The sequence below is a fragment of the Drosophila sulfurigaster genome, chromosome 2R (assembly GCF_023558435.1).
Source record: "Drosophila sulfurigaster albostrigata strain 15112-1811.04 chromosome 2R, ASM2355843v2, whole genome shotgun sequence".
Taxonomy (NCBI): domain Eukaryota; kingdom Metazoa; phylum Arthropoda; class Insecta; order Diptera; family Drosophilidae; genus Drosophila; species Drosophila sulfurigaster.
This window is the reverse complement of record NC_084882.1, coordinates 23,629,201-23,644,600: the sequence shown is the minus strand read 5'-3', so window position 1 is coordinate 23,644,600 and position 15,400 is coordinate 23,629,201. Positions and strand designations below refer to the sequence as shown.

General features: G+C 44.9%; 1 protein-coding gene across 1 annotated transcript in view; it reads left to right on the top strand.

The window, feature by feature from the left end:
- The window catches only part of LOC133837474 (polypyrimidine tract-binding protein 1), a 166,688-nt gene that overhangs the window by 115,835 nt on the left and 35,453 nt on the right, over positions 1–15,400 (top strand). Inside the window, 1 exon segment of the mRNA XM_062268250.1 lies at positions 11,678–11,801. Coding sequence (XP_062124234.1) covers positions 11,678–11,801 — 124 coding nt within the window.

Genomic DNA, 15,400 nt, shown 5'->3' with positions numbered 1-15,400 from the left:
GAGAGGAGGAGAAGACAGAGAGCTCTCGTTGTGGTCCTTTTCAAATGGTGCAAGCCACACGAGAACGCACATACAGACACACACACACACATGCACATGCACATGCTCCACATGCACATCCATCCAACTGAAATTGAAACTGTTTAGTGCTGTTGTTGTTGTTGTTGCCCGTGTGTTGTTCTCTGCATTGTCTGTGTGTTGTCGACTTGGTTGCCTTGTGCCATTGGCTCTGGGCAGCCAGATAATTTGCTTGGAAATCCATTTTCCGCTTGTTCTGTGCGACGTTTGTATACAAACGACCATATGAGTTTTGCTCTCTCTCTCTATCTGTGTGTCTCTCTCGCTGTGTGTTGCACAAACTTCATTGTGCCAATAAGCGGCAGACAATTGCAGCAGCTTGAAGCAATGCATACGGTTTAAATGCCAAGCATCTCAACTATCTTCGGCTGAACAACTAAATATATGTACTTGTGCTGTGCTACTAAGCCATAAACGCTACGATTTGCGCTACAATTTTTGCCTTTTTTTTTGTCAAGTCGCTGCTAATGATGTTCAGCCGCAGCCGCGGCAAAACATCATCATTATCAGCAGCGACGTCGTCATCATCAGTGGCACTTAGCAACATCGTTGCCAGCGGCTTAAGTAGTCAGCATCGTTGCCAGTGATTACTGGGGACATCGCTACTGCTAGTCATGGTCTAACATTGCCATTCCATATTCATAATTGCTAATGGAATATGCTCCGGCAACCACGACAACGACAGCGACAACATGATGATGATAATGATGATGATGATGTGGCCGCCTTGTGCCTTGTGATTATTATGAGGCGCAGCACAAAGTGCTGCCTGTTTTTGGGTTTTGTACTCGACTGCTGCTGCTGCTTTTCTATGTATTTGTGTTTGGCTTGGGCATGTGGGCGTGTGTGTTTCGCCAGCCATCACTTGAGGGCCCAAAAGCCCGGCAGCTGACACCGCTTCTACTGCTGCGACTAGAGCGAACGAACGTTGTGGTGGCAGTGACGCGCGGTGTTCAGTTCCTGGGAGAAATTAATTTGGAACTTGTGAGACATTTGGCGTTAGCGTCTATTTACATTGTGTACATTACGTATACGCCCAGCTGGCCCAGCTGCCTGCGTTGCTCTAAAGCTGGCTATGCATTGAGGTTATGTTTTAGCGAGCGCAGCTGTTCGCTTTTTCTTCCCCCCCTTGACTGCTGCTACTGTGGTCTACACTAAAATCAAAAAACATTGTGAAAAGGGAAAAGTTTAAGAAATGTGTGAGGGGAAGGTATATAAGGTGTGTGCTAATTTCTAGTCGCCCGACCGAGCGTCACCTGCAGCAATTTTCACTGTTTTCAGTGCTTGTGGCAAAGTTTTTCGCTTCGTTGTCTGGCAGCTTTTTGTTAATTGGTTCAGTCACCTGTCTCTTGATCTGCCAGTCAGGCGCACACGACCCGTGGCCACCACAGCACACCATCAGCAACCATCGTTTGCCACCTTTTTGAAACTACCGAAAAATGTGATGGGACACCGAAAACGGAAAGGAAGGAAGTTGGCGCCCAAAAACGCTCAACGCTCGCTCGCTTGCTTGCTCTCTCACTCACTCTCTCTCTCGCTTTGCTTGTGACAGTTGCCCATTGCCCAATGAACGTTTTAGATTACAATAGCGTCAGTTCTAGGCGGCCATTGGGCGACACATTAGCCCTGTGGGTAGTGCGGTGCGGTGTGTTCTGCTGTGTGTTGTGCTGTGCTGTGGCCGCCCGGCGAGTTTGGATCGACCGCAAAGTTAGCGCACGCCGTCGTTAACTTAATTGGCCATCACCACCCACTTTGCGGGTTTTTATGACGACGCCGACAACGGCGACCAACTGCCCTGCCCTGCCCTGCCCTGTCCTGCTCCACTCTGCTCTGCCCGGCCTCAAAAAACAACAGCAATAACGTTGACTTTGTTAGGCGACGTCAACGCTGGCGTCGCTGCTGCTGCCGCTGCTGCTGCGTCGCCATTGCCTGTCACATTTTTGACATTTTTATTCTACATTTTTGTGTTGCCATTTAGTTGTGGCTGTGGCAGCTCGGTCGCCTTTTACTTCTGCTCAGCTCTGCTCTGCTGGAGTATTTTCTATGACTTTTTGTTTGTTGCTGTCACCTGGGCCATAATATTTTCTGTTGCCTACTTTTAAGCGCCAAGCCAAAAGCAAAGAGAAAAACAACAGAAGCGTCAACGTTTGCACTCAGTTTTGCCACGGCTACGACTTTGTCGCGCTCTCTGTCTCTCTGTGATTAATAGGTGTGTTAATGGATGTCATTTTGATGTTTCCGCCAGGCGCATGTCCGTCTTCCCCACCGTCCTTCCATCCATCTTTCCGTTCTCCCCGTCGCGACAGCCCCTTGTGGCCGTGTCTTCGTCTATATCGACTGCTGACCCGCTGCTGCCTTTATGTTTAATTTGAGCATTTCTCGCTAATTTTTAAGGCTCGTCATTAAATGTAGATAATTTTTTATATTCCACGGTGCTGTTCGTTCGCTCGTTTCGCGTTTCGTTTGGTTGTCTGTCCATTCTCTAGGTTTACGTCTATCCCCTGCCTGCACAGTTTTCATGGCCTCTGCCTTAGGGCGCGTCGTAAAAAGTAAATGTAACGAGCCAGCTACATGACCAAAAGGAACGAGAAGGGGAGTGAAATAGACATAGAAATATAAACCGAGGGGGAAGATGGTTGAAATGCCGCAGTTGTTAAAGGCTTTCATTTGTTGTGCTAGACAAATCGTAAAGGTATTTTTAATTAGTCACAAAAATGCACTTTTTGTCCGTGCTTAAAGTTAAGCATGAAAGCATGCAACAGAACTGAAAATGTTGCCACCAAAAAGCTTAAACAATTTATCAGCATATGCGTGACAGTGAGTACTTGTAGTGTATGCTTGCAACATGTTTTTGTCCGCCCCCCAAATGGGCCACGCCTGCTCGATTTTATTGCCCAACACACAGAGCAAGCCAGCGAGCGAAAGAGAGGCGAGTGAGAGGCGTGCAACGTGCAACGCGAGCAGCGGTGGCGCAGTAATCGATATGTAAACATGCGGGTTCACTACGCTGTCGTTTGTATTGGATCTGTATGTGTGTGTGTGTGGGAGAGTGTATAAATTTAGACAACAACAAACACACAGCGGCAGCAACAAGCTGCAGTCCTTTGACTCTGCGCGCCATGCAACATGTTTTTATATAAATCAATTACTTGCCAAATACGACGCGCACATGCAAATGGATTTATGGCCACATCCGGCAAGTGTTCTCTCTCTCGCTCTCTCTCTCTCTCTCTCTCTTTCGTTCTCTCTTAAAATGCATTAAAGCGATGGCAAATTTCGTTTAAAATTTAATCAAAAATAAATGCTTGAACACGACTAACAAAAAAACAACAAACTCATTAATTAGTGTCTCTAAATCGCCAAACTCTCTGCATTTTGCATACTAATAAATATGATCAACGCCAATCATTTAGCTAAAAATTTTCTGACATTCGCACACACACAAACACACACACACAGAGAGACAAAGCAACAGCAAATCGAATTATCTAGCTGGGGAAATTAATTGAGATTTGTCTGCTCAAATTGAAATTGACGCGCCAAAATTGTGAGCTGACACAAAAAATGGTTAGCAGCAGCGAAATGACGATGGCGACGATGGCTTGTGGCCATTTGTGGCCAGAATTTGGACAACATGCTGGCCACAGTGACAGGAGGCGACGATGGCAATGGCAGGCAGCATTGAAATTTGTCACAACACAACAAATTTTTGGGAGGCCATGAATTGATATAAACGTCCGACAGAGCCCCAAAAATAATGCGCTAAATAAATTGCGAAAAATTACATAAAATATTTAAGCGCATTCAAGTGTGGCGCCATAAAAAATGGCACGGCATTAAAAATTTTCGAGCGAAAGCAAAGCGAGCGGCAAATGTGGCAGGCTGTAGGCGGAAGGCGGCAAACAGCAGCAGGAGGGCGTCAAGGTGGTTGAAAACGCCATTTGGTTATAGAAACAGGAGTAGGAAGCGGAGTGGGAGTAGCAGTATGGAGAGGGAGAAGGAGGAGGGATGCTTCTGGTGTGTCGGGTTGACGGCGTGTCAGACACGCGAATAGACAGCGGAGCCAAAAGACGAGGCAAGGATAACAACAACAGCAGCAGCAGCAGGAAAAGCAACAGCAAATTATATGTATAAAACGAAATAGCAGCTGAATATTAGACATTTGAGAATTGGCATGGCAAATTTTTCATTGACTAGTAGTTGTAGCTGTAGCTGTTTGTGTTACCCAACAACAATGCCACCTGCCATGCAAAAATATAAGACATGTTGTCTACCCTTCACCTCCTGCCTCCTTTTTTTTTCCAAATGTAAACGGGCTACGTTTTTAAACTTGAGCAGACAAATAAACCGAAATGTTTGTTATGCCTTGGTGCTGTGTGTCCTCCGACTCAGACGTTTTTAATGCATTTTTTATTTGGCTGCCGCACAAAACGACTAGCAAATAGATGCACATAAAAATAAATAAGGTACACCCACACACACACACTTCTACCCACACCTCGGTTCATGGCACGAAAAAAGGTCGTCCATATTAACACACTCCCAACTTCCCTTTCCAGTAAGTTGGCACAAAACGCGAATGCTGCAAATTTTTTGCTATTGGCATTGTGTGTCCAGCCGCCATAAATTTCAATCCTGCTGAATTTTGAATGAACCCAAAAGCCAGCAGCTCTTGACCCCAACATGGCATAAGGGTTTGTGTGGGGGTTACGTATGTGTGTATGTGTGTTGTGCTCTACGTGTGCTTCACCTTTGCTTTAAAAACATATAATTTATTTTAAAAGAGGCCCCTCAACAACACAAGGCAAATGCCCAACGAGATGCCCACAAAATCAATATGAGAGACAAGATTTATACGCCTGGTAATCGCTGCTCTTTCTCTCTCGCTCTCTCTTCTAAACCTTGCCAACAATCTGTCTCTGGCTAAGAATCTGTCAAGGTGCAGAATGGGAGTAAAAACGTTGGACTCAAGCTCATTAGAAATGCCAAACAGCAAATGCCTGACATTTGCATACACCTCAAAGCAAAGGCAGAGAGATAGACAGATAGCTAGCTAGAGAAAAGGAGAGAGATAGAGAGAGAGAGAGCACAAAACACACGCACAACTCTTTATGTATGATGTCACATTACAGCAGAGTGAATATCTTAATAGACCCATTGCCGACTCTCGACTCTCGAGTGGCGGAAAAAATTGCTAAACTTTCGTCCGTGCGTGAGGGCGTTCTTGCCAAAATATCAATGAAAATGTCATACACACACACACAGACAGACAGACAAATGTAAAAGCCTAAGATAAAAATGGAAAACAACAAGAACAACAACAGCAAAACAGAGAAAATGAAATAAAAAACAAGAAACTGTTGCCTACATTTCTGTCGGTCGCAAGGCACTTTTTCTACTGCATTTGCAGCAGCAGCGGCGTGTAAAGAAGTCAGCCAGACTCAGACGCTGGGAACACATGTTTTGAATAATTTATGCGGGCGAGCGCACGAAATGTGCCCGCCAGGAGTTGAGCCTGTTATCCAGGCGCCATCGTCTCCCCCTCCCTTCATCCATCTCCCTTACCTTCACACACTCTCTCACACACTGGCACTAGGCCAGGAAAAAGTTTTGCCACTCACACACACACAGTCAAACTCGCACTCTCGCTAAAGCATGGAAAAAAAAGGTGATAAATGCATAAGCAGAAAAGTTTTTTCGTCCTGCGACTTTGCTTCTCGATTTCGCTAGCAGTGGCAAAGATGACTAAGGTGGAGAGAGAAGGAGCGAGAAGGAGAACGATGCTTGGCAACGTACTAATAGCGAAATTGCTACAAATCGTTTTGGCCAAACTTGCGCAAGTTTATTATGTCCCCCCACACACACACACACACTCACCGAGACAGGTTACGATTGAGGGTCTGTCGTTATTTTGCACCTTTCCACATTCTAATTTAGCTGCGCTTCAAATATTTATGCAAACAAATTGAAATAAAAAGAGTTTGCCGACTCGACTCGACTCGACTCTCGAAAGCAATAAAGGCCAAAAACGTAAATATTTAGTGGCGTCGCATCAAAGCGAGGGCCAAACGATGCGTTATAACGCACACCGAGTGTACACCACAAACGCAAACGCAAAAAAGAAACGTGGATGCTCGTTTCGAAAATCAAATAAAAAAATTCAATTTAAAATGCAAAATAGAAACAACAAAAGGAGCGCGGCTTTATGGCTTAAACTAGAAAGAAAAAGTGTTGCTTACTATTTTTTTGTGGGGGGACAATTTAGCATATGAATATTTAAGCACTACTTTAACTCTTTTGTGCAGTAATTGTAATACATTTGATTGATTCGCTAGTTACAGTGATTGTGGCAACACTTTTGCTTTTGCTTTTGCTTCATCATCCCCTATTAGCAACCCTTATGCTCATAGTTAAATATGTAACTAAAATGAAATGTAAATATGGCTGAATTCCTCCCAACTCTTCTCTCCATCTCTTTATTACAACTATTGCTTACTTGCTTCATAGTTATAGCCACGGCAAGTGGCTTGAAGTTTAGGTTATTGCTGTGCCATCTCAGGTGTGGTTATGGAAGAGAGAGTTTTGGCAGCAGCCGCAGCTGTTACACTTTGGCGGCATTCTCATATAATTTATTGCCTTACACAGACTGCTTTCAGGTGAGGGTTGTGTATATTTTGTATGTATGTGTGTATCTATTGCCCCGACTTTGTCTATGTCTATCGCTCCGTTGTGTGGTTGTGGCAATGGCTGTGACTGTGGTCGGGTAACTAGGCCGCAGCTACAAGTTGCGTTTATCAACTGCCACAACTACTCGCAAACAAACAAGTGACTAAGCGGTGGAAGCAAGGGAGAAGCGCAAAGATATTGCTGCGTGGGCGACTCTGTTTCAGTCTGTCTCTCTGTCCAATTTGAGCTTTCTAATTAGAATTTATAAGCTTCTTGGCGCTGGCTTAAAGTACCACAACACAGCACAGCACACACACACACAATTTAAAGCGAACACAGACGCGCGCTGCAATAATTGTTATTTCAAAGGCTGCTGCTTTGTTATGGCTGCAGTTGAACTTGCAGTTCCAGTTGGTGCTGCTGCTGCTGGTTAAATATGTAGGGAAAGAGGAGGCGACATGTGCCGACAGTTTTCCGCTGTTGTTATTTTTACCTACATACGCATCATATTTTTATTTTTTTTTTCGTTTCGTTTTATTGCACGATGCGCCAGCAGTTTCAAGGATGCCAGCGCATTCTGCCGTCATCATCGCGCTAAAGTGGGGGAAGGGGACAACAGTGCCGCATATACTCGACATCAATGGGAGCGATCCGTAGCCCCAGCATTGCCGCACAAGCGGAAATGTCGAGTCGTATCTGTGTCGCTGTGGGCTCAGCATACACAAGAGGGAGAAAGAGAGAGAGAGAGAAAGGGGTATCGTATCAGAGACAGACGAACAAACGACCACAATTGCAACGAGCAAAGAGGGCGAAGGCGGGGACGATGGAGTTGCACTCCGGAGTCCGGACGAAAAGCCTTTAATCGACAGCAACATATTCGATTTTAATATTCATATGCCGCCATAAATTCCCAACAACAACAACAACAAGAACAGAAAGAGCGATGCTGCCTGCAATATATGAGGGTGTTGATATGGTCACACACACACAAAGACACACAAAGAGACTACCTCATATTATGCTATGTGATATATTGGATACCTTTGGACAGCTGTTGCTGGCACTTCATGAAATGCACTTTTCATCAGCCGCCACCGCCGCCTGCATTTCGGGCGATGCAATTAAAGCGGAAGTTGCCTTTGTCTGCAGACAGAGAGACAAAGAGAGTGTGGGTAACTTATTTAGTAAACATTATTATAAAGATACCCGCCTAACTTAATTATAGCCAACAATGTGCGCATGGAATATGTGCAATAAAATGCATGAGCTTGCTGCATTCCACCGTTAAACAAAAGCTGTTATTAGCATGGCAATCAATGGTGGAAAATACTCTACACTTATACGCATTTTAATTGATATTTTGCGTACAAATCAATTGTCGGGAGACCTAATCATAGGCTTGCAAAATCAGTTGAGCATTGTGCGCAATTGTGTGCGACGCTTTAAGAAGGCGGCATTGGCAACGGCGTTTGTCGTGTAGAAAATCAAATGTGGAGCAGCACATGCAAGAAATTAAACAGACGCCCCCTAAATTGGACCAACCAACGTCACAAGCATGAATGAATGACGCACTGTGTGTGTGTGTGTGTGTGTGTGAGTGTTCAGTGCTTGCTCATTACAACAAAGGCAAAAAGGCAAAGGCAGGCTGATGATGCCTTCTTCTCCCCCCTCCTCTTCTTGCGTCCTTCGTGGCGCACTTCAAAAACTTAACCGTTAGGCATATGCGTGATTATCTCTTACTCTCTCAGCCACTGTCCGACAACAACGACAACGTCGACGACAACCCCCTCGGTTGAAGCAACAGCCCTTCAACAATTGCGCGCTGACCCAGTTACCCGGCAACAAAGGCGGAAGCAAAGGAAACATGCTGAAAGACCCGAGACACACACACACACACACACACAGAGGAAAGGGAGAGGAAGAAACGAGAGACAGACAGAGAAAGAGAGAATAAAAAGGCACATGTCATCATAGAAATCAGTGAGTGCTGGGCAGCGACGCCAACGACGGCGGCCTCTGGCTATGTGAAGCAAGGGAGCTTATGGAAAATATAGAGAAAGGCAAAAAGGCGCTTGGAAAATTCATTAAAATGAACCAAGGGATACACGAGATGCTGTCTAGAGTGAGAGAGGGGTGCACAAAGTAAAGGCGGGGAGGGGGGGCGGTAACGAAACGGATGCCATTGCTGCTGAGGCAACAATGGACAATGGTCCAGTTGGGTCTTGGGAGCTTATCGGGCTGTGCCATATGTGTTGCGCACACGCGTCACAGAAGGACACAGTTCATAATCAAATATTTAGCATACTTTTTAGAGCAGAGCTTCTGCATATTACAATAGCATTTCCGGTCAGCTGGACATTCATAGCAGCGCCCAGTTGCAGCACACTTTGGTGTGTGTGAGTGTGTGTCTGAGTGTGGAGACATTAGCCGAGTCGAAGCGAGTCGAGTTGAGTCTGTGAACCGTGTAATGCAATGAGCCGCAGAGGCGAATCCCCAATGAATGTTAGTTGTCCGGCACTTGGGAGCGTTAATGTGCCATAACGAATGCATTAGAGACTCTCTGATGTAAGCGCTGCCAGGGGAGACCATTTTAATATTTAATTACTTCACGGCAGAGACAGAGACAGAGAGAGAGAGAGAAAAGACGAGTGCATTGTGTGCAAGCTGGCTCCAAAGGGTTGTCCAATAAAACGAAGCCCCAAAAAGTATGCTACAAATTCCGAGTTGAGCTGCTGCCATATGGCACGCACACACACACATGCAGAGACACACATACGCTCCGACACGGAAACATATGTTCTTGCCTCCATAGTCATATAACAATACACAAAGAGCACAGACGGCGGCGGCAGGAATGGCAACAGCTTCACTGATATCATTACTCAACCAACAAGCCACAAAAACACTCGCACACACTTGCACCCACACACACACACGCACACATTCGCACACGCATACACACAGACGTGAAGTCATGCGAGTTTCCGTTTTGTTGGGCTCGGGCACGCGCCTTGTTCGTTTTTTGTCTGCGCTTTGCGCGCTTTTCACTCACTCACTCACTCTCGCTCTCTATCTCTCTGCTGCTGTCTCTGTCTCGCTGTGATATTATCAAGTGAAGTGCTTTTGCGGTTTTTGCCATTGCTTTGTCTATCACACTGATATATTGCACGAGTGTGTGCGAGTGTGTGTGTGTGCGTGCGTTTTGGCTTTGTTATTATTACTATTACCACATGTTGTTTTTTGTATTTAAGCTAATTCTTTTATGTACATAAAACGTGCAGCCACATAAAAATAAAAACCAAACAGCAAACAACAAACAACAAACGACAAATGACAAAAGCAAAAGCGAAAACGAGAACGAAAACGTAAATGAAAGCAGAAGTAAAAGCACACGATGATAAGCCAAGTGGCGAATTCAAGCGTAGTCAGCATTGATAGCAACACACACAGAGCAGCAACCACCACCCTTCGCCCCTGCTATGATAACGGTGTATAAAGGTGCCTACTTCACACAAAATTACCCTTTTCAATTTGCCGCCATGCTGCAGACGCTCTTCCATCCTCTTCCCCCCCTCTCTCTATGTGTGTTTGTGCTCGTTTATTGACTTTTTGTCATTGCCGCTAATGCATAGCAGTAGCCAAGAGCAGCAGCAACAGCAGGAGTAGCAACCACACACACACATACACAGAGACACACTCGAAGTCAGCATCCGAAGCAGCTTTATTTTTATGGCTGGCATTACGTTTAATGTTTGGCTTAACTTAGTTACTCTCGATCTGGCTTCGACGACTCCATCTCTCGTTCTCTCTCTCTCTCTGCTCCATTGTTGCCACACTGAGTGCGGTAATTAAGTGTCACAAGTAATTACAATACACTTATGCATGTGTGCTGCATGCAACATGGCTTTGTAATTAGAGTTTAGCGCCAACACTCTCGCAAAGCAATCACACAACCACACCACAAGAAATAAACACTAAATGAATAAAAAAGCAAAAAGCAAAGCAATCGTAATCGCAATCACAGTCGCATTTGCACTCGCAACTTCTTCTTTGTGGTTAATTTCAATGAATATTCTGTGAGCTTGTGGCAATTATTTGCCAACTAGAGGTAGAAAATGCACGAAATGAATTTTACACAAATCAAAATGCTCTGCGCTATTTGAGCGACCAGCTGCGTGTAATGCGCGCGCGATTTTAAGCTAAATTTAATTTAATAAATAAATAAATGTAGCAAACCTGGCTGCTTTTGGGAAATGCCAGCAGTAAGTACCACAACCACTCTCTCTCCCCCTACAAAAAAAATATCTCTTTTATGTCTCTCACTCTCGACTGTCGCTGCTCTGTCTCTGTCTCTCTGCCTCACACTCTGTCATTCTATCTCTCTGTCTGTGTAGCGCACCCCGCTTTTGTTGTTGACTCTGTTAGCTAAACTAGCGCCAACCGAAGCGTACCTTAACCAAGTTAACCAAACAGAAATGCAAAGCTCGCTTAAGCACCACTCAAATTTCGCAATGCAGCAACGCAAAAAAAAAAATACCACACAAAAAAAAAATAGGGGAGAGGCGAGTGCGCTCACCTCTCTCAGTTGTTGCCATAAATAAGTAGAATCGCTGTAATTTACTTAACTTGCGTAAATATTAAATATTTATATTGTTCTCTTCTCTTTTATTTTTCTCTTTTTATGTACCGTAATCGTATATACTTCATCTACTACACACACAACTACAAAACTTGCCTACTCAACTCAACTCAACTGAAAATAAAAACATCTTCAACTTCTCTGCTGTGCTGTGCCTCTGCATCATCAACTACAATCTGCAACTTGAACTCGCAACAATCATAAATAATTACATTAAATAAACGCGGCCAAAACTATCTGATGAATACCTGAATGCCTGAAATAAAAATATGCTCTTGGTTGTGCCATGTGCAGCGCGGAAGCGACGAACTTTTGAGTCAAGCAGCAGTTATGGCGCCCGCTTCCGACAATAATAATCAGGATCTGGCCACAAAGAAGGCCAAGCTGGATTCGAGCACCGTTTTGGCCGGCGGAATTGGTAAGTTTTCTTTCTCTTTCTGCTTTCTGTCTATCTTTGTTACACTATCTATCTATCTGTCTGCTGCTTGTCTGTCTCACACTCTCTCTTTGTCTCAAACAACAACTCTTTTATCTATGCCTTTGTTGGCTTTACCTTTGCCTTAACGTCTGCTCGGTCGGTCGGGTTGTATTGTGGGCATTTAAGCCCATTTTATTGCACATTTGGGCCGCACGACTTAAGTGCATTTCCAGCCAGCAAGCAGTCGTAGTCCTGGACTGCCTGGACTGCCAATTAGCCAACGCTTCACGCGTTAGGCCAATGGCAGATGTGAGCCCAAAAGCCAGCTTAAGTTGTGCTCTGCCTCAGTCTCTGTCTGAACGCCACTTGGTCAGCTATGAATGGAGTAGAGTAGAGGAGGCGTACGTTATTGTTGGGGGGGCGGGGCACGACGCACACTTGTGAGTCCGGGTCTTATAGCCAATTAACCCGCTAATTAGCATGGAAACAAACATTTCAGCTGGCACACAATATGGAAAAGTATGCCGCGTTTGCATTATGAGCAGAGAGAAGCCCACCACGAAATTCTAGCACATTAATTAGTCCCACACACACACACACACACCCATACACGTACACATAGTCGCGCACTCACACTCGCGCATGTTTGGCTTGCGCAAAGTAATAAAGCTAATCAAAAACCGCTCGCGCCAAAAACCAGAAACCAAAAAAACCAAACCAGAAGCTGAACCACACATTAGGCAAATATTTGACAAGCGGCCGCCGCCGCTGCCGTTGAAAAGCGGAAAGTCGAAACCGAAAATCAGTGAGCCGCAAAATGATTTTAAATACAAGCAAATCCATGAACAACATTTTCAGCATATAAACACAGTTGCCGATTGCCGCGAGTTCGAATAGCGAATAGCAAAGCGGGCGAACAGTGCGTATGCTTAACCCCAGCCAGCAAGGCGAGCAACCTGTGCATCAGCCTCCTCCACACGCTTCACAAATGGCTAACAAAGTGAAATGCATTTTAATTTCATTAGAATTCCACTTGCCATCTATGTATGTGTGTGTGTGTGCGTTCAAAATTAATATGCTTTTGGGTTTTCCAATTAGCAGCCATTACGAGAGACAGCGGAGTGTCGATGCTTTCAAAATGCTTGTAATTAACTGCATTTGGTGGTTCGATTGAAAGAAATGAGCAAGAGTCAGTTAGCAGATACTCAAAGGATACACAAGCACGTCTTCACACACACACACACATTCGCACACTCTATTACACACACACACCTCGTGAAGTGAATGGCAATCGAGAACGAAACGAAAATAAACGCAAAAGCAAAAGCATAATATTTATTTATTACTCTACAAAGGACTTTGCTATTAATTAAAAAGCAACAAGCGCTGACCCCACCACAATCACACACACACAATCGCACACACACATACAAACTGTGGGCAGTTAACAACTGGCAAAGAGTTGCAGGCATCCATTGTCCAATGTTTTGGGATCCAGACGCAGAAGCAGACGCAGACTCCGAGTCTGCCCCAACGGCATTTGAAGACCAATTCATGCATACGAATACCGAACGAACGAACGCAACAGCCAGCCATGGAGAGCAGGCAATTCTCGACTGCTTGGGAAAGCAACGCCACTTGACACCTGCCGCCAGCCGCCTGGCTGCCTGGCTGCCGCCACCTGCCTGCTGCCTGCTGCCTTGCCACATGCCAGCTGCCACCTGCGGCCTTTTTAATTTTCCACGCAAAGTTCATGCGCAAACACAAAGCACACGGCACACATTTTTAAAGTCGTGCGAACAGCTTAAAGTTCGTGCCAGACAAAGAACAAACCAAGAAGAGGAATGAAGCACCGAGAGGTGAGAGTGAAGAAAGAGAGGAAAAGTGGCAAAAATCCAATGAATTCATTTCTCTGTGCCTGTGCGTGTGTGTGTGTGTGAGGACCACTTAAAGCTGACGCACAAAAGCAAAAATACGTTGCTGATGCCGAAAATAATAACAAAAGAAATTGCTAAATAAATGTGTAAGGACACTTTTATTGCATTGCAAACGCCAGCACACAGCAACAACACGAGCAACAACAACAGAGGCCAGACAAGTAAATAGGCAGCCGGCAACAAAAGCAACAATAAGCATTGTGTGGCCAGCCTTAGATAAACACACGCAACACACAGACAGAGAGAGAGACCGAAAGGAGACGACGTCGAGAGTTGTTGGGCTGACAAGAAGGCCAAAAATTGTTTCTTTTTCGCCTGTGGTTTGTGGCACGCACCACTTGCCACCATCAGGTCGCTTTCTCCTCCATCGAACAGCGTCCAACGTCCACCGTCCATCATCCATTGGCCATTGCCATTGCCCATTGGCGTTGTCAATTGTATTTGCTGTGCCTCAAAAAACCAATACACTGACTGTGTTCTCGGCAACGTTTCCGCTACACAAGCTTAGCCAACGAACATGCAACAAATTCTGCACGTAAATGTAATAAAAACACTCTTCCCTGCCTCTCCTCCTCCTTCTCCTTTTATTCGACATATTCCACGCCCAGCCACTTCACTGTATGTGTGTATGTGTGTGTGTGAAGCACACTTGTAGTAAGTGGCCACGCTTCGTTCGGCTCATCTCACAATGCAAAACTTAGCCCTTATATCACGCATACGTATCGCAATTTGTATATACACTCTATATATATTTTTTTTTGTTAGTGTAACTTCGTTTTGGTCATGCAATAAATACTCGCAAATTTCTTAGTGGCATTTGATTTATTTTATTTTGATTATTATGCATATTTTATGCAAGCCAAATTAGACCCCAGGGAGACTCAAGACTCGAGACTCGACGAAGACTAATTCAAACCACGCAACCTGTAACTCGACTCCACTCTCCTTCCCTCTCCTATATTCACTCCATTTCAATCTCATTCCCAATCCAAGCGAACCGTGGCAATGTCGCGTGTTTGATCTGGGAGAGCAGCATGTGTTGTTGTTGTTGTTGGTGTTCCTGCTTGTTGTTTATTGTTTATTGTTACAGCACTCGCACACACACCACACACACACACACACCACTCTCAGACTGAACTGCCCTCCTTGCTGGTGTTTGTATAGCCCGCCAATATTTGTTTGCTTATTGACCGATTTCGGGCGGCGTTTGGTCAACAGCGAACCACAGAGAGTTCAAGGTGTTAAAACGCAACGTTAAAAAAATATTCAATAAACCAGCGAGACTGAAAGCGAATGGATAACAGTACTTCTAGCACAACTAGAACATAATATATAAACAATAAATCGCAATAATCTGAAAAATCCCCAAAGCATCGATTGAGCCCAGCGCTTTGTGCTCGCTTCTTTTTTTATTGTCATATCCAAAAAACATAATCAAGAGAGCAAACGACAGTTTCGCGCTTCCAGCTGCCACTTGTCAGCTGCGAGCTGTGCATCCAACTTGCTGTGTGTGCTCCACATTGTGTGTCAGTTGAGCGCGTGCCGCCTTGTCTCTGCTCTTCTATCTGTCGTGTCGTGTGGAGTCGTGTCGTGTCTGTCTGGTTGTCTGCCTGGCGGCGCCTCGCATTGCGTGTAAATATTTTCGCAGTCAATAAAATAATA